Source organism: Patagioenas fasciata, chromosome 2, assembly GCF_037038585.1.
Source record: "Patagioenas fasciata isolate bPatFas1 chromosome 2, bPatFas1.hap1, whole genome shotgun sequence".
NCBI lineage: Eukaryota > Metazoa > Chordata > Aves > Columbiformes > Columbidae > Patagioenas > Patagioenas fasciata.
In genome coordinates, this window is record NC_092521.1 from 123,657,616 (window position 1) to 123,683,625 (window position 26,010).

A 26,010-nucleotide genomic window follows, 5' to 3' on the forward strand; every position below is an offset into this window, starting at 1 on the left:
TCAAATCCAAGCTAGCTAATATAAAAAAATAAGTGTGTCTAACCTTGACTCACTTGTTGGGAATAAATACAAATGTGTTTACTGGAAATTCTCCAATTACGAGGATGGCACCAAGAAGTTTGTCATAATGTTTCTCGGGAACCTAAAATAGCAGTCTGAGGTTTATTTCTTCCTGCTGCATTCGCAAGCAGGACCGATGGCTGTCATGTATGGTGTTTTTTCTGGCACCTTGCAAAGTAAAATGCATTAAAACATACTATAACAAATGTTCTCACTAAAAGTAAGTGGTGGAAGTTTGGAGATTTAATGGAAAGTTTTGAAGTTTTATTAGCCAGTGTATTTAGGTTGTTTTTATTTTGTGCTTTTTGATAGTTAGAGGTATTTTCCTGAGAGTTATGTAGGGTGGTAAATTCTAATGTATTACATCTTTATTTGCTGTTAGAGAAGGCTTTTGCAAGACCTTATTAAGACAGTGCGGTAACTGATAAAAATCAAATCTAGCATGAAATGGATGTCTGGACCAATAAATGGAACTAAAAGCTTCAGATAAAGCAGAATGCCAGGTTTTCAATAAACTGATTTTGCAGTTTCTGTATTTTGTACTTAACATCCTTCATGTACATGGCTTTCTATCAGTTGCTTGCTGCTGACAGGCATTGTACCTCAGGCGTGAATAGATTACTTCACAGAATGACAGAATGTTAGGGATTGGAAGGGACCTCAAAAGATCATCCAGTCCAATCCCCACGCCGGAGCAGGAATACCCAGATGAGGTTACACAGGAATGTGTCCAGGCGGGTTTTGAATGTCTGCAGAGTAGGAGACTCCACAACCCCCCTGGGCAGCCTGTTCCAGTGTTCTGATACCCTCACTGAGAAGAAGTTTCTTCTCAAATTTAAGTGGAACCTCTTGTGTTCCAGTTTGATCCCATTACCCCTTGTACTACCGTTGGTTGTCACTGAGAAGAGCCTGGCTCCATCCTCATGACACTCACCCTTTACATGTTTGTAAACATTAATGAGGTCACCCCTCAGTCTCCTCGAAGCTAAAGAGACCCAGCTCCCTCAGCCTTTCCTCATAAGGGAGATGCTCCACTCCCTCAATCACCTTTGTTGCCCTGCACTGGACTCTCTCCAGCAGTTCCCTGTCCTTCTTGACCTGAGGAGCCCAGAACTGGACACAATTTCCCAGATGTGGTCTCACCAGGGCAGAGTAGAGGGGCAGGAGAACCTCTCTCGACCTACTAACCACCCCCCTTGTAATACAACCCAGGATGCCATTGACCTTCCTGACCACAAGGGCACAGTGCTGGCTCATGGTCATCCTGCTGTCCACCAGAACCCCCAGGTCCCTTTACCCTGCGCTGCTCTCTAATATGTCATTCCCCAACATAAGATAACATGAATTAATGTAAGGATTTTTGTGCTTGAGTTTTAGGAGATGTTTGCATAATTTCAGTTTGTGTTCATACTGACTTGAAAATAGCATGAAATTTGTGTGGACATGAAGCAGTTAATTTTTTTTTTTTTTAATTGACTCAAAAGGGGCTTGAAACTTTGCTAAAGATGCAGCTGAGATGGAACTGAGCAATGTGCTTAAGTAGTAACTACAAAGCATCTATTTTAGTCAGTGTGGTTTATAGAGAAGAACAAATAATATGTGAATAAACCCAAAGTTTTGTTTTCTTTCCTGTGACTGCGATCTACCCTGGACGGTAATGACTGGGGAGTGGTTTAAGGATTTCAGCGCTTAGTTGAACATGATCTCTCCTTTTCTTTTGCAGGTACTCCTTTATATGCTGCTCACTTCCGCCCAGGGCAGTTCGTGGATGTTACTGCAAAAACGTAGGTTCCTAATGATTTAACGTGTACAGTTCATCTTTCAAACAGACTGGTTGAATTCCCCCCCCGCATATTTTGGCTTGAACTCATGGCTCACAAAAGCCGAAGTAGAAGGGTAGTTGCAGAAAATAGAAGTCCGTTCATCCATTGGGTAAAAAATATCAAATTGTTTTTCTTTGAGGCTTATTTTTTATTTTTGACATGGTAGGTAAACAAATAATACTCTTAGGGCTGTGGTTCTGCCTGTCTGGTCTGTCACACATACATGATTAGCGTGGAAGGGCTTGACAAAGAGCTTGAGAAAAGAGGTGCTCAAGCTTAGTATGGGCAAAGAGGTCTACAGTGCTGTATCTGTGGTATGTAGAAGTGGGGAATAAATGCTGAAAAGCATCAGTTCCCAGACAGACTGCTTAATTTTGATTTGGTGTAGAGATGCGAAGTGAGATGTATCTTGTGGACCTAAAGAAAAGCAAAGAGAGAGTGAAAACGTTTAGGCGGACAACGGAGCTGTCATATTCTGTTTTTATTTTCTCTGATATTCCAGCTCATCGCCTTGCCAGGAATGGCTAATAGTCTTTAACGTGGGAGGAATAATTTCCTCTCAGACCACTGCAAATGGCAAATTAGAGCTCAAGTGGTAGAGCATGTCAAAAGAAAACTGACATCTTGCCTCAAAGACCAGTCACGCCTCTTCTGTTGCATCCGTGAGTTCTACTGCCCAAGAGAACTCCTATCTCCATAATTCAGTGAAGTGTATTTTTGTCATGTTGTGATACCAAGACCATGTTTTGCATTTGATGTTTTATTTATTGTGTAATGGAGATAATACCCACATGGCCTTGTTGAAATATCATCCATTGTAATTGTCTCACATATGTGTAATACTTTTAAATATCTAATATTATTCACAGGTCTTTGTATATGTGGAGAAACTCATCATATCAGTACAGCTGAGTAGTTGATTCTAATATAGCTACACCTGACTACACGCATGAGGTCACCTTATTCTGAACATGCGGTAAAGAAGTTGACTGAAATTAGTATTTTTCTTTGTCAAACTTTTATATAATACTTAGATCTGGTATGTTGTTCATTCTGCTTCTAAATTGCATTCAGGGAACAGCCTATAACAGACAATAACTTGTTTACAAAGCAAAGCACTGTGTCATTAGGAATACAGTCATTCCGTGTAGATTAAATGTCACGCTTTGTTAAGGCAGAAAAGCTTTGTTTTTCTAGAATTATTTCAAGAACTAGGGAAGTTTTTTGGCAGTGTAAGAGATACTGATAAGCAGCCGCAGGATATTGATTTGTATCTTGCTACATGTATTTGAAATTACTAGCAAGCAAAAAATAGACTGAGTTCCTGGACATGTTTGGTGAATCCATCTTATCTTTTAATTCAGTATTTCTAATCTATTATCTCCAGATATTTGTATGATCCCATTTCAGAAATCAGCTTTTTGTTCATACTGCTGACTTGGCTAGTGTATTACATGTAATCCCACTATATGGGTGCCTAATATAAAAGGATAAGAAAAAATTCTTAAGCTAGAGAGAGAGAATTTTTTTATCATGTTTTTTCTGCCAGTAGGATTATCTAATCATTCCAGTCTTTCTGTATCTGTGGTTTTTAACCTTTTTCTGTGACTTACTTTCTTATTTCTACTTTTAATGTTGCTTTCTTTTTAATTTCTACTTTTGTAGAATGCTACCTTTATCACATTCTATTAACTCTTGGGCAAGAATTTAATTATTTGACTATTTTTCAGTTTTTATTTGGGTCTTTAACTTTATTCCATACAGTTTCATCCAATGTTGTTTAGTCTCATACTTGGGTGAGGTTTATCTGTCATTGTTTTTCAGAATGCTGTGTCCATCCTTCTTAGTTTGCTGTACCTGTAAGTACAGATTTCACAAAAATATCTAAGAAATGCTTGAGTGATGGGCAAACAGAGTTATTTTGGGAATGATTATAGCATTGATCTATAGCATTTGGACTGTGCTGAAGGTGAAAAATGAGAACGTACTTCATATTGTACTTGTGTTCTGAATCCCCTCAAGAGGAAACTTGAAAGATTGTAAGCTGTAAGGGCATTCTGAAAAGGTATTTAAGGATTCAAACCATTATGGACTTAGAGCAATTCCTAATGACTTGCTATCACCACTAGTAAAGTTTTCAGAGATATTGTTACGTGAACACCTGTTTCACCTTCTTAAGATTGTCAGTAATTTTGTTTTACTGGAGAAAAGACTGAAGTGTGCAATGTTTGAAATCATATAGATGATAATAGCAGCACAGTTGTTAATGGCATGATTAATTCTAATTATTCCTTTAAAAAGGAAAGGAAGAAAACTAATGTCACCTCAGTGAGAAGATAATATAGTGGAATATAAAGGGTATTTTAATTTTTTACCAGCTTTTAATGACTCAGGTGAGCAAGATATCTTTTTGGTGTGCTTTCTTCTGCCAAGACGTAAATAAAAAATACGCATCTTAAAATTAACAAAGCTTTTCTCAGTTATTGTAACTTGGAAAAACTACTTGTGGTACATTTCAGAAGTCTTGGTTAGCATCTTAATTTGGTTACAGAAGTCTAGGGTACTTTTTTATGACTATCTGCTTCTAAATTTTTCTTGCAAATATTTTTGTGGAAGTCTTTTGAAATGTTTTGATGCATTTGTACCTCTGTGAAGAAAAGCACTTCCACAGCAATGAGAAGGTTCAGTTTAAGATGTATGCGGTTTGTTTATATTTGAAGTCTCGTAATTTGTTCAGCAGAGTATGAGTGGCTATTAGAGCGCTGTCAGTCAGCAGCACGTCTACATGCTCTCCGTCTTCTTTAGTGCTGAATTTTTTCCTTAGGACTTATTTTCAGCAATTTAAAAGCTCATTCTTTTTAAGTTTTATAGCTGTCTTTAATGATGGAAGTTTTCCTTGGTGTTTCAGAGGTATGTTTCAGAAATATGTAAAGGCTTACTACCGTTTTTGAAACAGCGGTAAAATTCAGAATCCCTGTGACCTGATGGTCTGGTTTAGCCGTGATGTGCTTTGGGCTGAAATCCATAGCACTGTGTAGAAACTCTTCTCTCACAGGCTGCACTTCCGTGATCTCTTTAAGCTGACGTAGTCGAGACTGCTGCCCAAAGGGGAGGCGGTGCTCGCTCCCACAGGGTTCCCGTTCACCTTCTTTCACCAGTGCTGGTGTCCTGAGGTGCACAAAGGAAAAGATCAGTGTGAGGTATCCATATTTTTCTCTGGGTTCATTTTCAGCTGGATCAGTTGCACACCCCAGCTTGGCGACCAGCGAGTGAGCTGCTGCGCTAGTACCAACACACAGGGATGGGGAAAGGTGGCACCGTGCCTTAAGTGCAATGCTGGATGGCAATTGAGTTGTATTGCTGTTTTCTGCCACTTCGTGACCTAGTTCATGAACGTTTCAGGAAAACTTTGGAACATCTGAAACTTTGCCACTCCAAAGGAAAAACCAACAGTGGGTTTGTTTGAAATGTGTCAGAATTAAGTGGTGATTCTGGTGTGTTGAGTTGTTTATTTAATTTTTCTAGGTTAACAGTATCATCTGAGCCTGAAAGTATGCTCCACAACATCTGAAATTATTTGGCTAAGTAGTTGGAATCCTTTTCTTCTACAGCGTCTAAATAATTGTCTTTTAAATTAGGTTAGTTTGAGGAGTTAGCAGCAAACTAAATTGTTGCTTAATTAGACTGCTTTATTCCAGTAGCTTTCCAAATTAAAGTTGGCTCATTAGCTACTGACGTTTTACTTGTATCAAACCTGGAAAATGAGGTTTTGTGCAAAATGAGGTGGTTGACCTGAACAGCTGCTTTCCTGCCGGTGAGACTAGAACAACCATGTGTAATTGAACTCTACTTTTAATTCTACAGAAAGATTATTTTCCTTTCGTTTAACATTTGCGTGCCTTAGTTTTGCATTTCATCATTGCTGGCTGTGATTCCTTTCTGGGGCTCGGGTAATCGTGCTTCAATGAAGCTAAATAAAGTAAGTGAATTCCATGCATTGAAAAACACTTGGCATCTGTTCAGAAGTCAACAAGAACATATTCTTACAAATAATTGTTACATTTTTGGCAGAATTGAAAAAGTTTAACAAAATTAAGCTATAAATCCTTCTCTGACTTTCCGTTGTATTTCTTGAACAGCGTGCGTCTTAAGTTCTCTTCCGTCTTTATGTGAAACAACCATTAGTTTCAAAAGCACTTCAAATTTCAAACAATGGAAAATTTATTCATATTATATACTTTTTGCACGTAGTAGAGAAATCCACTACTTGTCTGAGAACGTAGTCACATCAACGTGGACTTGGGTTGGAAAAAACACTGTTCTTCTAGAATGATTGAAGTATATTGGCTGAACTATTAAGTGCCTAGTTGAACAGTCCTCTAAATTTGATTTCTAAATTTGATTTAAACATATATTAGTATTTCCTTACTTTATTTTAAGCTTTGTTTGACTTATATAATCCTGTAGTTTTTATTCTGGTTCCAGCATTATTTCAGATAGAGCATGAGTATACAAAGAAATACGTACTGTCTGTGTAACTGTTTTTCGTCCTGGCATCTGTTTAAAGAACATTATACATTGTTTATTCTTTAAAAGAACTAAAAAAACCTACAAAAGGAAACAAAGCTATAACTTCCTATATAGTTAATAAATGTTTTTATTTTCAGTCATGGTGGTGACTGAGTCATGTTGAATAGGAAAGTTTAAAAAGTCATGAGGTAAAGTATATTTGTAGGTAATTCGGAGACCTTCAGACAGTTTTTCAGCAATAAAAAATGAAACCATTCTAAAAATTTATTGAGCTACTATGATGAAAGAAATGTGGTGCAAAGTAAAGCATTATATATTTTGAAATACTCTAACTTCATCATCAAGATATCTTTCCTTGGCTTTAGTCAGAATATTTCAGATGTTGGAGATTTGTTTTCATATTCCAGATCAAGAGAAGCATGAGAATTTTCAGGTTCACCGAAGTGCTCTTTTTCAGTCCTCCACATTTTATGAATTTCCTAAGGCTTCAGTATTGCGAACCCTGAGTCTTTTTTCACAGAAAACATGGGTGTAATTGGAAATACCAAGAAGCAGACGAGCAGCATAATTTTGTCTATTGCAGAAATCATTAAACACTAGCAACTCTACCTTGTGATATAATCACTTCTTTTTGAGTACATCTTACAGCATTCGACGAAGTAAACATTTTTTTTCCAAAGTGCATATTTTACAAGTTTTAACTATTTCTTCTATTTTTATATATTATTAGAAAGTACAATTTACACTTTTCTAAACTGTCCATGTCTAAAAATGAACAATCTGAATGAAACATTGAAGTGATTTCATGACATCAGGGATTTACGCCTCTTGATTAAACTTGACAGTACTGTTTTCTTTTGAAATGGTAGCTTTTGATAGTTGTATGGTTTTCTCTGAATTGCAAGTACGTTTCTGCAGCTGAAGAATTAATCATGCCCCCAATCTGCTCACTCTGGTGCCTGCACAGCCGTTGTTGTGCAACCGACTTGCACTCGGTTTTGGAGAGTTTGCTAATTCCACCTTCCAGCTAGAGATGCCAGAAGTAGCCTACTTGATACACATGCCAAATAATAGATAGTTTCAAAGAAAAAAAAATAGCTTTTTGGCAGAACAGTTATGAGTTTTCCTATAGCTTGGGTTTTGCAGCATATTTCAGCGTTATTAGTCCCCTAGCAATCTGCAGACATAGAAAAAGACAAATTCTGAGCCTCTCTTAAAGCATAATTTTCAAAGCATTTTTTTTTATAAATATCGCTATTTATTACTGCAGGCTTTCAAAATAAGGTGCTTCCTGAGAAACTGCTGTAACAAACCCTTGCATCCTTTAGATTTCTGTCTTGTGTTTCTGATCCAAGGTAACCCTGGTCTTCCCTCCTGCTCCTAAAGGAACAGATCTCTTCTTTAATCATATTCTGGCATTTCCTTAGTTAATCATAGGAAAGGAGCAAAAAGAGCCTCAGTACTTTCTAACCAATGATTTTGATTTCAAATAGTTGGGTCTCTTTCTTCTGTGCCCAATTTAACTGGCGTTGACCACAAGGTTCAGAGCAGGGAAGGTGAGAAACAAGAGATGGACATCATGGTTGTACAGGTCTTGTTTCCTTACAGTTCTGTGGCTTTAGGGAGTCTTGCCATTTGTGGCGGTTTGGACACTCGCTTGACTTGCTCTAGGCAACTAGGCCAGCGATCAGAGGGGAATTATTCAAATAGAAGAGGAAGGAATCTTGTTTTTGTGAGTTTTGGTATTTCCGCATTTGTATATTTTACGTCGTTTCTAATGGCATTGCTTTTCTGATCAGTGGAGCCATCAAAATGTATTCCATAGAGACAAGCTGCCCTATATATGCTCATACCTGTTTTTATTCTGGCTGCAAGGTTCTAATGCTCGAATAGGACCGTGATATTGCAAAGTGCATTAGTAGAGAAAAGATTTGTTTAAATTGGAAGAAAAGGATCATCTTGTTAAATTAATTAAATAATCAGTGCAGCCGTAAACCCTGTGGGCAGACTTTTCCTTTTGGAAACGGACAATGCTTTAATCGGCTTTTCTTTTGTGCTGTGCTAAGGCAATTTTTCCTGTTGAGTCTGTCCCTGCGGTAAACAGAAAACTCCAAAGCCAGTAATACTATCATGTGCCTCATTAAGACATGGACTCTGAAAATACGTTTTGTTTGTTATTGTGTTTTAGGCTTTACTTGTCAGATGAGCACAGATTAAGAGTTAAGTGTTTTTAGAACACATACAACTGTTTTCAAGAGATGAGTCTATTGTAATTTAGGAAATAAATGTAGCTTGCTTTGTTTGTATGCTAGTCTAAGCAGCCATCTCTTTCCTCTTTTGATGCTATGACCTGTCATTAATTTTTGGTATGTGTTATTAATAAGGTTGCTTTTTATTAGATTTTTTTGTTGTTGTGGTGGGTTTTTTGTTTGTTGTAGTGTCCACTTGGTGAAAACTTCATTATGGTACCATGTGTTGAGGACCATCACAGCAAGGAGCATTTTGGTCTTTGCCTGTTTGACTCTCATCTAGTGCTTCTTATTCTGTAAAGCAACCTTTAAGTATTGGTTTATGGTTTATGGTATAAAATACAGATTATGTATTTTTAAAATGTACTTTCTCTCTGCTAAGGCTTTGTTAAAGATCATGAGTCTGACTGAAATTGTTGGTATTGCTAGTAACCTTAAGTTTAACTAACCAAGGTTTGTTTCTTAATTATTTTTCTTTTCAGAATTGGTAAAGGTTTTCAAGGTGTCATGAAAAGGTGGGGATTTAAAGGCCAACCTGCAAGCCACGGCCAGACGAAAACTCACAGACGTCCTGGAGCAATATCTACCAATGTGAGGATTCTTATTTCTTCTTATTTCCTGTTTAAACCTTCTTCAGTATTTTTAGAACTGCTTACTAAAAGTGACCAGTGTCACAATAGCTAGCTGTTACCACCTACTCTGCGCTAGCAGAGAATCCCAGCTGTTTCAAAGGAAGTTGAGAAACCTCTATGATGAGCAATGCCGATAGTTGTTCTCTTATGCCTCAATTTATGAATATTCTATATTGATGGTGAGTGAGCAAATGTATTTTAGCTGAGCAAATTGTGGTATTTTTTAGTATAGCTGACAGAAATAGTCTTAAAGCTTCAGAGAGAGTTTGAAGAATCTTTTATCAGAGCATTTATAGATCAGAAGGGATTTACTTGTTATTTTATACTGCAAATAAAATACTGTTCTTTGGAACCCTAGTTACTTTTATCACCTTACCTGGCTTGTGTAACTGCTTTATGAACTCCTTCATTCCCAAAATTGTTGACTTCTTAGTATTTTTAGGCAGAGTAAAAAGTAATAATTCAAGTTTCAATATGTGTATGAGTTTAAAAGCTCTTTGAAATGAATGCATTTAAAACTTTGTCCCTATAAGGACTGCACAACAATTAGTCTGAACTAACAGAGATTTTTGCAAATTAACTTCATTATATAGAATTAAGACCAACTGAGTCACAGCACTGAACCTGGATTGTCTGCAATTTTCTCAGAGAAATTAAAAGAAAAATTTTTTAAAAATTAATAATACTTAAGAGAATAGTAAAAGCAAAAAGGCACCGGGCAACAAAGGTAGAGTAGTTGAGACTGTAAAAGCATACAGTACTGATTTATAGTCCTTTATTTTAAGTGGAAAATGAATTCTACACCTGGCACAGTTTTCTCTGAAGACTGAAGAATATAAATATTTGAAGATAAAACACTTTGTTTTAGCAGATGGTATTCATCATTAGAAAGTAACCTCCCTTTTCTTTCATTTAGAATTTCCTAAGCAGTAACAGTGCATATAGTTTCACAGAGCATATACAGTGGGAAATACTGTCACATATAGGTATGATGAAAAGGAAACAAAGTAAAAGAATGAAATGGGGTAAAACTGCCTTGATTTTTGTTTTCCAGTATACAGTTGACCAGCTCAGATGTTTTAGTAATCCTACAGAATCATGTCCCTAGAAGTTAATTGTAGTTGATTGCCTGAAATCATGACTTTCACATGAGTTAGAAAAACCCCACATAAATAATGGGTGGTGCAGGAAACTGAAACAGATGCCCAGATAACGCTATAGAACTGAAAATCATTGCACTCATTCCTGCCTTTTGTTTGCCACCTTTGCTCTCCAGGTTACGCCCAGCCAAATAAAAAGCAGATACAGAAACTAAGCAATAGCAGGGAATGTAATGTATTTTGAATGCTAATCAATATTAGATATTTTCAACATTGAAAATACCAGCATATTTGCTCTCCTGCTCTTCTTGAGTTTGTAAGATGCACCTCTTGCAATTACATGAATTTTTTGCCTTGTTTTTATCTAGAAAGCTTCCAAAGTTTATCGTGGAAAAAAGATGCCTGGTAAAATGGGTAACATCTATAGGACATCCTTTGGATTAAAGGTGAGTTCTGAGTGTACTACAATGTGTGTAAGGTGGTCGCATTCCCAAGTGATGGACTCGGCCCTGTAGCCTTGTGGTGGTGAGCTGTCATTTCTGTCAGAATCCAGACAGGTGCATCTTGAAGCGAGCAACCTCTAAAGGCAAGAGCAGTGGATGTGTGCTCCTCTCTTCTGGTAGGTTACAAATAAAGTTACGTGAACTCCCTTTGCCTATGTGCAGTCCCTTGGGACTGGGCTTTCAGGTGATACTTCTACATCTGATGTGTTTTTCACTGTGTCCCTTGATCAGGCTTTTGGTGACCTTCAGTTAATGTTTTTATGCCTGTTCCAATTGTTCAAACTCAGGCCAAGTCTGAGTTGTTTGAAGTCTTAACTTCATCATGGTCCTTCACTTTCATGTGCAAATAGTTTCTGTCTAGGTTTTATGTGCACAGTTATAGCAGTACCTGGACTGTTACAGCTGCTCTTGTCTGTCCCTGAACACAACCTCTGCAGTTTGCACAAAAAAGCATATTAGTGTCTAGTTTGAAAAAAAAAAGTGTGCTGCTGCTGCTCTCTGCTAACTAAAACTAATGATTTGTAACAGAAAATGTGAATGTTCAGTTGAGCACCTCCTGGAATTATGAAATTAACAAATGATCACAGTAACATTTTCCTGAGCGTATTTGTTTTAATTTGTCAACAGCTCTTGCTGTTAGAGGGAAAAGAAACTTGGGAGCTTCTGTTGGTGTTATGCTGAGTGAAAAACTGCTTTACCAAATACAGGGTGATCACAAACCCTTTAAAACTGTTTAATAGACTCCTGCATTAGAAAGCTGTGCACTCAGAGTAGCGTGTGACTGATTTTTGTGGCAACTTCAGGCCTGTGCAGAACATTCTTGTTCCCCAGAGTACTACCTCCAGTTAGTCAGCTTGCGCTTTGCTGGATTACTACTTGTGACACTGGGAATAGTGTCTAAAATGAGCTTAATGTCTGGGGGTTTTTTTCTGTCTCCTAGGTGTGGAGGATCAACACAAAACATGACATTATTTACGTAAATGGATCTGTTCCAGGTCACACAAATTGTCTGGTGAAGGTACGTTTGCTGGTTTCAGCTTACTGGTATTGCTGACTCCTAAGGTCTCACCAACTCTCTGCTTATAAAAGGAGAAACATTGGTAGAATACAGCCTTTTCTTCAGAGTCCCATCTTGTACTATTGAATCAAAGGGCAGTAGGATCAGTTCTGTAAAACAGAGTGATTAATAGGGGCAGCGAATCACCACCTAACTCTAAATGGCTCATTCTTAGCTTTGCACTGGGCTCGTGCACCCACGTTGGCTACGATAAACCAATACAGTGACTGTAACCCTGTGGTAAATGTCTCAGGGCTGCATCCTTCCCCTTTGAACACTAACCTGAGTCAACAACATGATGGTGAGATTTCCAGAATATTATTTAAAGGCTGTATTCATGAACAGAAATACACAGCAATCACTGCTTTAAAAGTTATGCAAAGCATTCCCACACACAGGAGACGTTACCTTTCCAAGGAGCAGCTGAGGTACAGGAGGAGACAGTTGGAGTTCACAATAATGATACAAGTTCCCTTTGCAATCAGTATAAATGTGTCAGTGTTATTCTCTGTGGTGTTCTACAGAATTAATTTCAAATGTTATGGACATTGTTTCAGGATTGTCCTGAAAAACCTAAACGTAAATAATCCACATCAAAGCAAGAGAAGTACTTTTAAGCATTATTTTTCAAAACAGCCTTTTCTAATTAGCTATATTCTACACATGCAAGCACAAATTACTTGGAGGAAGTTGATTCATTTCTGACTTAATGGATTACAGGGTATCAAGCATCTTTATTATGAATGATTATGAGGATATTATTGTACATATACCATATATCTGAAATATAGTTGTAGGGATTGAAATGATCCAGTTCTTGAAAAGTTGCAGAGTTCAGAAATTTCAGCTTTTTTCAAGTAGTTTATTTTGTTCTTGTCATATTTTGCTGTGGGCCTCCATTTTCTATTATGTGTTTCCTAGTTGTGGAGCAGAACTCCACAGTTATTGGGCATTAAGGAAGGCAATCCTAGCTTTCAAATAGGTGTTTTACACACAGAAAAATGAAGTTTGTTGTTGTGTGTCTCTCATTGGAAATAAGGCCTCTTTTAATGAGTGAGGTATCTCTAAACTTCTTGGGTTGTAATGTCCACCTGAAGGCTGGAGAATACATTACACATTTCTCCCCCAAGATAGTGAAAATCAGTTAACAAATGTCAGGGAGAAGTATTTTTCAGGATAACTTCTGCAAAAATACTAGAAATGACATCACGGACATAGAATTAAGAGTGTAGCTTGTCTGCTTTTCATCCGTATGTCGGTCTGAATGACCTTTTCTTCAACTGTGTTCTAAGTATTTTTTCTAATCCTGAGGCATAAACCTGATTGCTGTGTGTTAATTTGAGGTTTAATTAAGTGTGAATTTGTTATAGGATGTTATTTTTGAAGTATGTCATATATATGCAAGCAACATAATGTAGCTGAAAAAATGAATAACGTTCTATGCACAGACTTTATTCTTTGATCTTAATAGTACTCTTAAGCAAGAGCTAATAGTTGTGAAACATTGTGCATCTTGGTTTCCTGGTCATGCTGTTAGATTCCATGCTTGTATGGCTCAGTGGTAGCTGCATGTACACACTTCAGATGTCTTATCTGCAAGGATACAACATTTTATAAAGCCATTGAGACTCCGAATACAGTACTTATTTCTACCAGCTCATAACTTTTATTCTAACTAAACTCAGTAAATTCATTTTCTGATTTCTGGTTTTAAGTGAGCTAAGAAAACAAACATTTATTAAACACCGGTACTACAAAATGTTTTTAAAGCAAAACTGTGTGTTTTAATATCAGGCATTTTGTGTACACCATGAAGATGTGATTTAAACAAATCAATGTCTCTTTGCTAATCAGACACCACACACTTCTGCTTGGAGAACCCACTGGAAGTGTTACGTGCCTTCTCTCAGGATTGGATCACTTCTCCCTTTTTCTTCCACCTTCTCTTTTTCTTTACTCAGCCATTACTCTTGCCTGTACTGAAAAGCACCCCGCTTACCACCATGGGTTTACTGGGTTTATTCTGAAAGCAGTCATGCTCTTAGCTTAAAAAGATCCTTGAGGCAGCAGCACTGCCACAGTCAACAGCCTTGTTAGCAGGAGCCTGCTGCGCTGAGCCTGCCAAGCATATGCAGTGAAACAACCACGGTGACATCTGTGATGTGCAGAGGATAATGGGCTGTGATTGCCAGGGCAGTCTGCTGCATAGCGTTTAAGTGCTTGCCATGTCCAGGGTGATTTCTCTTCACTTCACTCACCATGGATGATGGTTGGAACTTTATCCTAAGACCAAAAGTTAAAATGGCTCTGTTATGTTTTGTGATTTATTTTTTTTTCCCCAAGTAAACTTAATCTGTTATTATTGACTATGTGGTGGAAGGCACTTTTTTGACTGCTTTACTAAGTCTTGTACATGATGTCTACAAGATGTGGAAATTTGCAAGTTACCTATGTGTGAAAATATTTCAACTCATAGCTACCTACAGTTTAGAAATCCAAGTATCTTCAAGTATGCATTTTGACTTACACATTTCAGAATTGCCACTGATTCCATTATTAGGAATGAGAGTTGAGGATCCATGGGAAGAAGGAGAGATTTCATCCCTTAGAGCTCTTTGATTAACATAATATAATATTTGAAAGATCGTGATGAAGTGCTCCATGCTCAGACTTTCATGGTTTTTTAGTAATAAATAATCATATTTGGAGATGAAGGCGCAGAAGTAGGTATTATTACTATTAGGAAATGGGGTTTTTTTTAAATTATTTCCACATACATATTTGGTGCTTGGAGAGAGCATGCAGGCAGCAGCAGTTCATTCCTGTTCTTTGAGCTGCTGAGTCCATTCTTGTTTTTTGTTTTGTTTTGTTTTCTTCCATAAGCCTTAGGAATTACATATATTAATTAAGAAGTCTTCCCTTATATTTTTAAATACGGTTCTGAAGAGTAGTGAAAGCTTTAATTATAAAAGCTTGCAAAGCAATACTATTTGGTATGTGTTCTAATTTCTGAGTTTTTTTCTTCATTTAATCTTGCTGTGCTCATCTGTGATATTTTTAGCTTGTGTCATGCCTTTCTTCCGGGGTGTTTTTTACGTTTGCTTATATACTTTGGCATCCTATACATTGTTTTAGATTTGTTTGGACCTGTAGTTGGGGAGAGAAATCATGGGATATTACTGTTCATTGCACTAAATACCTGCTTATAATTAGGTAGGACTAATGTCTAAGGGATGTGGATCTGCCTGGTTTTGAGCTTAAAAAGTGGAATATCACATAAATACTTTTCTCTTGTTGGTGTTCAGTGCCCACTCTGTGTTGCTTGGTAACCATTAAAACCACAGCGCACCTTGAAGCGTATATTTATGTTGTATGTTTGATATTTTTGGAAACTTAGTGCATCAGCACTGTGTCCAGACTGAGATGAAGCACTTACATTTTTGAGGTTTTGTTTTCAGCAGAAAAAGTGCACAATAGTAGGACTGATGGATTCCTGGTTTAATTAGAAATCAGTTTTCATTTGACATTGCACACTGAAGCATGCAGGTAAATAACTGGCATAAGTAATGTTTCTAGCCAACTGGAAAATTAATCGAAAAAGCTTACTTTAGCATAGATTTATTTCTCAATTACAAGGTCTTATAAGAAATTTTACAATTATGCTAGAATGTATAGATTTCTTTTGTTACAAGAGTAACATCGCACAATAAGCACCTGTAAATTACTGTGTTGTGCCTATTGAAGTAGCCTACCTCAGGTAATACCTGTTTCTCTTGGTGGATCTTTTTAGATAACATGGCCTGGAGTTGCTGACCATGGTGTTGATCATCTAGAAAAAAAGCTAATTGTTTTTTTCATTTGTAAGCTTATGATTCTTAATTTCTGTCTCAGGTATATTATCAAAAAATTAGTTCGTCTGTCCTTCAGGAAGGAAGCACATGTATCATGGTTTAACCTGAGCTAGCAATAGAACCACGATAGCTGCTCACTCACCTGCTCCATGTCCCCCCTTCCCAAGTAGGGGAGAGAATCGAAAGGGAAGGGAGAAACTTGGATTGAGATAAACACAGTTTAATAAAATAACAAAATACTAATACACTATTAGTAAATATAGTATATATAAAAAATAGAAATAGAATATAAAATAAAAGATACTCAATGCAATTCCTCAGGAACTCTTTCCACACTAAGCAGCCAGTCCCAGGAAGCAGCACCTGATCCCGAACAGCTGATCCCAAAGAAAGAAAAGAGAGGAAAAAGGCAGAAAAGCCCAGAGACCTCTGCAAAATGGCAAAAGGCTGAACTAAATGTCCCAAACCAAACTCCCCCAACTCCGATTAAAAAAACTAAGAACGCGCAAGACAGAATGCCCAAGAGCGAGGATACCAGACAGAGAGACTGGAAGATCCCAGCTCTCCTTAAATGTGAAACATGAGGCTAATGGGATGGAATACCGTTATTGATCAGTCTGGATGTCAGTCAAGCTCTGCCCCATCCATGCCCCCCTTCCTTGATCCCTCACACCTGTGGGCAGAGCGCTCAGAGTGTCCTTGACTGTCAGGCCACAGCAATTAAAAACATTCACTCTGTCCTGCAGTGTTATCTCATGTTCTCAAGCTAAGTCGAAGTAGTGACCGTGCTAGCTATGAAAAAGAAAGGTTTCTAACTGCATGAAGAAAATTAACTCATTTTCAGTCAAACCAGCACAATAAGTCTAATTCCCTTGTAAAATACGTGCTTCGTAGTGGAGGGGGTACTGTACTATGGTATATTTATAATACAGAATGTTAGAGTTTATATTTAATAATGTTTTATACCTGCTCTAATTTTAAGGCACCTGATTTTCTTAGGACATTCAATGTTGATCACTTTGAATGTCACACGTGTTGTGAAAGCAGAAATTCTGGCAAATGTAACCCACAGAAAAGTCTGTAGTAGTTTGCATCCTACTTATTTCGTATCCTGCTTGCCAGCATTGCTGTCTGTGTTCCTAGCCGTTGATGCCAGAGTTGGGTGCTGAGCTTAAATTAGGGACGTGCAGGAACAGTGTCAGACCTTGATTTCTTTCATGTTCCCTGTCCAGTACCTTCGGCACTGTGGCAGAATTGTGTGGAGGGGTTTATTCTGGTTTTGGTTTTTGGTTTGGTGTGTTTTTTTAAAGACAAAATAAGGCAGAAATTTATATAGTCTTGAATTCAGTTTCCTTCTAGCTTCAAAAATAGCATAGAAGCTGAGCGAGGTAATTTATAATACCTGAGGGGATCATTTCTAACATTCTGTATATTTAAACACATTTTCCTGTTTAGCAAACAACTTGCATTCTTTGCTGTGGTTACTAACACAGCCTGAAGCCCTGTTAAACTGCAAATGTGAGTTGTGACTTAAGCATCAAGTTTTGATGCCTGTTTAAGACCATGTAAAGTGTTTAGTGCTGACGGATGTCTGAATTTGTATTTGTTTATACTACCTTTTATGCTGTCAATATATGGGGAGTGCATATATGCCATTTATTAAGTGTCTGCAAGACCCTTTGTGACTGTTTTAAAGATTTACTGGCAAAATCATGACCACCTCAAATTTCAGCTTTCTCTAGTATTTTTCCTTAATAAAAAACTTTACAAAGAATATATTGTAGTAAATATATATAAATATATATATGTAAATATGTATTAAAAAAACATATATATATATACACTATCTACAGTATAGTCTACTGAGAGCAGCTGAGAGTGGCCTCACAGTCACAGGCCCTGGTTGTTGTGGGTGATTTTAACTTCCCTTACGTTTGCTGGAAGGACCATTCAGCCAGCCAGCCACAGTCCAGGAGGTTCCTCCAGTGCATTGATGATAACTTCCTCATGCAGATGGTGGAGGAGCCGACTAGGAGAGGTGCACTGCTGGATCTCATCCTCACTAACAAGAAGGGTCTGGTCGAGGCAGTAAAGGTCGAGGGCTGCCTGGGTTGCAGTGACCACAAGATGGTGGAGTTCAGCATCTCGTGTGACAGGAACAGAATAGCAAGTAGAATTGCAACCCTGGACTTTAGCAGGGCTAAGTTCGGCCTTTTCAAGCAATTGCTAGGGGAAATCCCATGGGCAAGACTGCTTGAAGGAAAAGGGGCCCAAGAGAGCGGGATTGCATTCAGAGATTGCTTCTTCCACGCTCAGGAACAGAGCATCCGCACACGTAGGAAGTCAAGGAAGGGAGCCAGGAGGCCTGTGTGGTTGAATAGGGATCTGTTGGGTATGCTCAAGCAGAAGAGGAGAGTTTACAGGTAATGGAAGCAGGGACTGGCCACTTGGGATAAATATAAGGCTGCTGTTAGAGGATGTAGGAAGGCAGCTAGGGTAGCCAAGGCCTCCTTAGAATTACAGCTGGCAAGAGAGGTCAAGGACAGCAAAAAGAACTTTTTCAAATACATAGCAGATAAAACTAATACCAGAGGCAATGTAGGCCCACTGATGAATGGGGTGGGTGCCCTGGTGGCAGAAGATACAGAGAAGGCAGAATTGCTGAATGCCTTCTTTGTCTCTGTCTACTCCGCTGGAGGCTGTCCTGGGGAGCCCCGTACCCCTGAGACCCCAGATGAAGCCAGGTCAATGGAGGAGTTTGCTTTAGTCGATGAGGACTGGGTTAGGGAGCAATTAAATAGTCTGGACATCCATAAATCCATGAGTCCAGATGGGATGCATCCGCGGGTGCTGAGGGAGCTGGCTGAAGTCATTGCTAGACCGCTCTCCGTCATCTTTGCCAAGTCTTGGGAAATGGGAGAGGTGCCCGAGGATTGGAGGAAAGCAAATGTTACTCCAGTCTTTGAAAAGGGCAAGAAAGAGGACCCGGGTAACTATAGACCAGTCATCCTCACCTCTGTCCCTGGGAAACAAATGGAACAGCTTATCCTTGGTGCCATCTCAAGACATATCAGGGATAAGAGTGTCATTAGGGGCAGTCAGCTTGGCTTTACCAAGGGTAAGTCATGCTTGACCAACCTCATAGCCTTTTATGAGAATGTAACAAGGTGGATGGATGATGGCAGAGCGGTGGATGTGGTCTACCTTGACTTCAGTAAAGCCTTTGACACAGTCCCTCACAGCATCCTCACAGCTAAATTGAGGAGGTGTGGTCTGGATGATCGGGTAGTGAGGTGGCTTGCAAACTGGCTTAAGGAGAGAAGCCAGAGAGTGGTGGTCAATGGTGCGGAGTCCAGTTGGAGGCCAGTATCTAGTGGAGTGCCTCAGGGGTCAGTACTGGGGCCAATATTATTCAATATATTCGTTAACGATTTGGACAAGGGAATTGAGAGTACTATCAGCAAGTTTGCTGATGACATGAAGCTGGCAGGAGTGGCTGACACACCAGAAGGCTGTGCTGCCATCCAGTGGGACCTGAAACAGGCTGGAGAGTTGGGCAGGGAAAAATTTAATGAAATATAGCAAGGGCAAGTGTAGAGTCTTGCATCTGGGCAGGAACAACACCAGGTTCTAGTATAGGTTGGGAAATTACATATTAGAGAGCAGTGTAGGGGAAAGGGACCTGGGGGTCCTGGTGGACAGCAGGATGACCATGAGCCAGCACTGTGCCCTTGTGTCCAGGAAGGCCAATGGCATCCTGGGGTGTATTACAAGGGGGGTGGTTAGTAGGTCGAGAGAGGTACTCTTTCCCCTCTACTCTGCCCTGGTGAGACCACATCTGGGAAATTGTGTCCAGTTCTGGGCCCCTCAGTTCAAGAAGGACAGGGAACTGCTGGAGAGAGTCCAGTGCAGGGCAACAAAGATGATGGAGTGGAGCATCTCCCTTATGAGGAAAGGCTGAGGGAGCTGGGTCTCTTTAGCTTGGAGGAGACTGAGGGGTGACCTTATTAATGTTTATAAATATATAAAGGGTGAGTGCCATGAGGATGGAGCCAGACTCTCCTCAGTGACAAACAATGATAGGACAAGGGGTAATGGGATCAAACTGGAACACAAGAGGTTCCACTTAAATTTGAGAAGAAACAACTTCTCCGTGACGGTATCAGAACACTGGAACAGGCTGCCCAGGGAGGTTGTGGAGTCTCCTTCTCTGGAGACATTCAAAACCCGCCTGGACATGTTCCTGTGTGACCTCACCTAGGCGTTCCTGCTCCAGCAGCGGGATTGGACTGGATGATCTTTTGAGGTCCCTTCCAATCCCTAACATACTGTGATACTGTGATACTATAATATCTAGCAGTATTAATACAGTAGTTAAGCAAACCAAGTGTTTATGTTATATTGAGTTATATAGTGAATGTTTCTATGGATTATAATAAGTAATTGCGCTCTCAGCCCAATCCCTTCTGTGGGTGAGACCTAAATTCACAGGATTTTAGTGACATGGAGCATTAGAACTTATTCTGATGTCATGGGGTTCCTCTTTTTTTTTTCTTCTCTTTTTTGTCTTTTTTTTGTTTTTTTAACGGGATAGGTACCATCCGTTGTTATCACATAGGATTTATATTAACAGGAAACCTGCAGAAAAATACTTGTTTAAAGTTTAATGATGTCCAGGATTTTGAGTTGTAGACATTATTTTTTTCTAGGACCTAAAAGCAGTTAGGAGGAAAATTTCTGTTAATTATTTGCACAGCGTTACTGTGAAAGATTACCAAAGCAACTGCTTATAATGCAGTTTCAGAATAGAATGTAAAAATTATTTTGTGAACCTCAAATGGTTGGGAAGGAAGAAAATGAAATGTTGTTTGGTACGGTTTTGTATTCTTTGGTGTGTGGCATTTTTTTCCTAGAATATCTCTTAAGTTGGAAGGGACCCATAAGGATCGAGCTTTGGAGCCTTGGGTTTTCAGCCCTGAGGAATGAGGTGAAAGACATTCAGTGGCAGTTTTTTCCTTTATTAGTGATGCTCTTAGAAGGTCACTGGGAGAACAGGAAGGGCTGTGCTGGGTCACAGGTACCTCTTGTCTGTGTACACATTTATACACACTGCTGTGAACCATTATAATAACTGCAAAATTACTGTGCAGGAATCTGAAGTAATACATACAGAAAAACCTTTGATATTCTGCATCCCTTGTGAATGTAAAGGAAGTAATTCAGTAATTCCCTTGAGAAGACAGATGGAAAAAGAGCAGTAGCTTTCACCAGTCAAAATGTGTCAATTATACCAATCAAAAGAAAGAGCATTCAGAAGAAAATAATTTTAATGTCAGACGTGGCTTATGCTTCTGGGATCTGTCAAGCTGTTGAGGAGTTTGGAAGGGGCAAAATGAAACAGTATTGTACTCCTCTGAAAACAACAATGGTCTATTGAAAATGTTTCATAAGAATCTACTTTGCGAATTCTCCTTATCACACGAGAGGCAGTAGCTGCAAAATGCCACTTTTGACATCAATATGTAAAATGCAATGTTAAGGCTGAACAGAAATCTTATAATTATTGAGATAAACTAATACAGGACAAAGATCAGGCTGTTGGATTTGCCTTCAGTTGAGAGCAGATGTCTTACTCGTAAGTCTTGTGATAAGAAACTGTTTTAAAAAAAGGAAAAATATTTCAATTCCTTTCACTTTCAAGGTGTCCAAAACTGTCTGTAATGACACAGCTTGTACATAGCAGCGCATGCTATTTCATTATGACAGTAATCCAAAATAACCAAAAAGGAGACATGAAAAACACTTCAATAAGGTACATATGGAATAAATATGTTATCAGAAATAGTTATTTATTCTGATCTTCATAATGTTACTGTAATTCCTGTAGAGCCCATGAGGTGTTTTACTGTTGACAAAGAAGGCTTATGATGTGTGATAGGATTAGGGGATAAAGGAGAAAGGGGCAGAAAGAAACAACAGTTGATGTATTGAAAGGAAAAGATGGCTTCTCAGGCCCTGCAATTCAGATGACACTGCTGAAGGCATCTGGCTGTGTTTGCTACGAGCACACTGTTGCTGTGAAGGTCTTTGGCCTTGGACCTCAACCTGGTTTATTCCATGTAGATACCTGATGTAAACTGGTATCTGTCTGGAGTACAGGTACTTCAGCAGTTGTGTGTGGCACTTCCCAAGTGAACAGAGAACACTTTTCATAGGGAGGTGTCTGAAAGAACAGGAATGATCTACTCGAAAAGCTAAGTAGCCATCCTAACCAATATGACCTGTTGAGCCCTTCAGCCCCTCATGCTTAGCAAAAGGCTTTCTTTTGTATATCAAGCCTGCAGTTAGAAAACTCTTGGAGCTTCCTCAGGGAGAAAAAAAAAAAGAAACGGTTCTTTCAGAAGCTGAAGTTTAAGTCAAATTTATTGTGCACTTCATTTGCAGGAATCCTCATGGACTTTGGGAAAGGCTCAAGTAATAACAGATATGAATCTGGTAAATATAGTGCTGTCAGAACAGAATTGTCAGTGGGCATAAAATTGTTTAATTTCTGGTGTAAATCACAATTGTCTTATGTGACGAGTTTGTCCAACCAAGTAAGAACAAGCCTCCTGTTCTTTAAAAGTGCACTGAAAAAAATAAGAGGAAGAGCTTATCTTCTATATACTAAAATTATGTCTAATTTATTTTTACTTTTTTTTTCTAATCCAGTTGAGTATAGTGACTGCAAGGGATTATTACAACTCAGGAGGAATATCATATGTAACAATATAGAAATGAAGAATTTGATTTTAAGTGAAATTTCATCACTTGAGAATTTGTAGCTCTTTTTTTCTTCAGAGATACCAGCTTTCCATCTTCTACCACAGCCAAACTGCTTTTTGCTGATAATTCTAGCAACTAATTTTCTTCAGAGATTGGAGTTTCAGGGGCTAGATTATAAATCTTTCCACATGTAAGAGAGGTCAGTAAAGGAAAGTAATTTCTCTGTGGTGCTTTAGTTCTTGGAAGTTAACTTTCTCAAAGGGCTTATGTTTGCCAAACTTGGGCACTGATTCCTGGGTGAAGAATTCTGGATGCTTAACTCTGCAGTCACTGAAGATCCCTGGAGTAGCCAGAGGGACTGAGTACAGCACATGCACATATCTTTGCAAAGTTAGTTGCCATAATTAGTTTGTATTGTAAATACAAAAACATGTCTTGGTTGTTGAGGAGGTGATTATGCTGCATAACATAACTTGATATGTCACGTAGGAAAGTACTATGGCATATAAACGCAGTTTTAAAAAGCCCATATTTATACATGTATTTTAAAAACATTTTAAAATTCTGAGCAATGGATTCATGAGAATTATGCTTTCATTCTCTCACAGTGGTAATAAATTTATCACACAAGTGATAAATTATCCTTGGGTTGTTTTGGTTTGCTGTTTTTTTAAAAACTCCTGAATGACAGGTACAAAATGTTAAATTCAATAACTGGGGTTCATGTTAAGAAACCCGATTATTATACCTGGAGTTCTTCAGATAAACAGGTGCAATGTGAATGCTGATGTTTGGTGGGTTTTTTTTCCGTATTCACGCAAGATGATTTCTTTAATTTTTAGTGTATCACTGTGTGAAAGGCTTCTGTAAAATTTATTAATCCCACCTTTCACCCTCCTGCTTTTTAGGTCAAAGACAGCAAATTGCCTACTTACAAGGACTGCAATAAAAACCCTCCATTCCCTACGTTTTTTGCTGATGGAGATGAAAACCTGCCAGAAGACCTGTACGATGAGGAGATTTTCCAGTTCACAGATCCATCTGTCACATATGCATAATGTTCTTCACATCTTTGAAAACACACAATTCTGTTATTTTCACGAACTTTACAATGCTGTATAAAAAGTAAACCTGTGAATTTCAGCCTGGCCAACTGAAGTGAATGTTTCAGATCTTGCCATTTTGGTCAGGTAATAAGATTTACCACTGCCAATTTCAAACCTGTATTTAAAGCAGCAGGTGAGTCTGAGAGGCAGGTTGTAAAGCACACTAGACGGTTTGTCTTAAGTGATCTTTTGTCCTCTGCTTCAGGCTGCAAAAGCTTAGACAATTCTGAAAAACTGTTTTTTTTAAGATGGTTGCATTTAATTTTCTGAATGCAGCCAAACACTGTTTCTTTTTTGTTTTTTGGAGGGTGTTCTGACCAACTCTGATCAGTCAAAAAGCTTTCAAATCTGCCTTGGCATCTGGGGGGATGGATAAGTCAGATGTGAGTCCAACTTTGTGAAGAATAAACCAAAATAAAACAGGAAAATACATTGCTCTGTACCAGCATGAGCTTGTTTTGTTCCTTATTTTCACCAGAGTTCTTTCTCCTTTTTCTTTAATGTTGTGTTGAGTTTTATGTAGCAGATACCAAACAAATTTTCTGGAGGAAAGATGATGGCAGCCACTGTGTGTCTCTGCAGAGAGTTCTGACAGTGAGTACAGTGAGGGCATGTTGGGATGGGAAACATTCAGTAACAAAGCAGCACTGAGACTGCAATGGCCACCTGCTTGTTGCCTTTGCTGGGAGCTTGTTCTGAACTTCCCAGAGGATCCCTTCCATGCTCTCTGGAGAAATATCTCTGCATCTACAGTTGTGTCTATATTGGATTCTTAGGAGAGCTGTCACAAAGAAAACCGCCCAAATGTGAAGGATTTGTCTTTATGATGATAATGCTTGTTTATCTTCTACCCCACCTTTCAGTAATAGCTGGAATCAATATGCTCCTTTTATTTTTCATCTTACATGATTTACTTTTTATGTCTGACCTTTTGAATGCTGTAAACCCTTTGACATACAGAAGCAAGTACCTGCGTAACTGTCAGTGCCATCTGAGCGCTTACTTACAAGCCCTGCAGTAGTTCAAGAATTTGCACCATGTTACATTAATGTTATGGCAGTGCTCTCTACTCATCTTTGCAACTTCATTACAACAGACCAAATATCTAAAGTAAATATGAAATTTCTAAAGACCTTACTAATACTATCTGATTTAAAAGGTGATACCCTTGTCATTATGATGTCTCTCATTCACTCAAGATGTTTGAATTTTTTGTGATAGCTTGAAGAAACCACATGCCATCTTAAAGAGACTGTATATAGCTGCTACTGGCTTGTAGTAGACTGGGGAGAGGTAACTATAGTCCATGCTATGGAAACATGAACTGGTAAGTATCTACATTGTAGGGTGTCGTCTTAGCTGGATTCAGGCAGATTAAAAATGTGATTGAAATAAGTGCATCAGAATGGTGAATAACAGCACCACCTTTGTGCTTCCCCTTCTCTTCCATAACACTAGCTCAGCAAGTGCAGACATCACACACAGCAGATGTAATGCAAAAAGCCCGTACGCATAGCAAATACCTAGTGGGGTATGCGTGAATCGTATACCTGTTTCAGCACAGAGCGAGAACATATTGTTGGTCTCCTCTGGGAAACTGCACTTTTTCCTCAGCCCATTCTGTGTCCTTGGACTGGTCAAGGGCCTGCGCTGTCCCTGGCTCGTACCATTTTGCTTTGTGATGCTTAAAAATTGTAAGAAGATCCAGCAAAAAGCATGAGTGCTTTTATGCTCATGAGTGCACGTGGCTTTATTGTGTCCCTTCTTATCATCGTAACAGGAAACCTGTTGTGCAGCTCTCCTGTTTTCTGGCAAAACATGAACATACACCAGTGCTAGGACACGCTGGGGATTTGCCTGTGCCTGGTGCTGCCTGTAATGATGAAGCAAAATGTGGATACCAAGCAGTTCCTTCACAAATGCCTGCAGAAAAAGGACTAAATATGGATGTCAGGGCAGTGAGCAAGGCGCTAAGCTGGGGTTTGCATGTCCAGGAGCACGTTACCCCCTCCTTGGGCTGTTCTGTTTGTTTGGGCTAGTGGGGTGGTTTTAACACGCTGTTTTGGAGGAGGATGTAGGGTTTAGCTTTAGCTGTATCCATGGATTCATGGCATGACTGTTTTGAAAAATAAATACTCTTGATTAATAACTCCTCTCAGTGGTTCTGTAGCAGTACATGAATAAACAGTGGCAAGCTTACGATATAAGTTGAAGGGAAAAAGACAGCAGGAAAAGGAAATCAAAACACTCATCTGTCACTTGACAACATAATTGCAGTCATTGATGATAAACAAGGAGTTTATTTCCCTTGAATCCATACTTTTAAATACCACT

At 38.7% G+C, this 26,010-nt stretch overlaps 1 protein-coding gene across 1 annotated transcript in view; it reads left to right on the forward strand.

The window, feature by feature from the left end:
* The window catches only part of MRPL3 (mitochondrial ribosomal protein L3), a 33,323-nt gene extending 9,205 nt beyond the window's left edge, over positions 1-24,118 (forward strand). Inside the window, exons 6-10 of the mRNA XM_065832877.2 lie at positions 1,784-1,844; positions 9,145-9,253; positions 10,763-10,840; positions 11,838-11,915; positions 23,479-24,118. Of these exons, the coding sequence (XP_065688949.1) occupies positions 1,784-1,844; positions 9,145-9,253; positions 10,763-10,840; positions 11,838-11,915; positions 23,479-23,628 (476 nt within the window). The 3' untranslated portion in view covers positions 23,629-24,118. The remainder of the gene's footprint in view (positions 1-1,783; positions 1,845-9,144; positions 9,254-10,762; positions 10,841-11,837; positions 11,916-23,478) is intronic.
* The last annotated feature ends 1,892 nt before the right edge of the window (positions 24,119-26,010 follow it).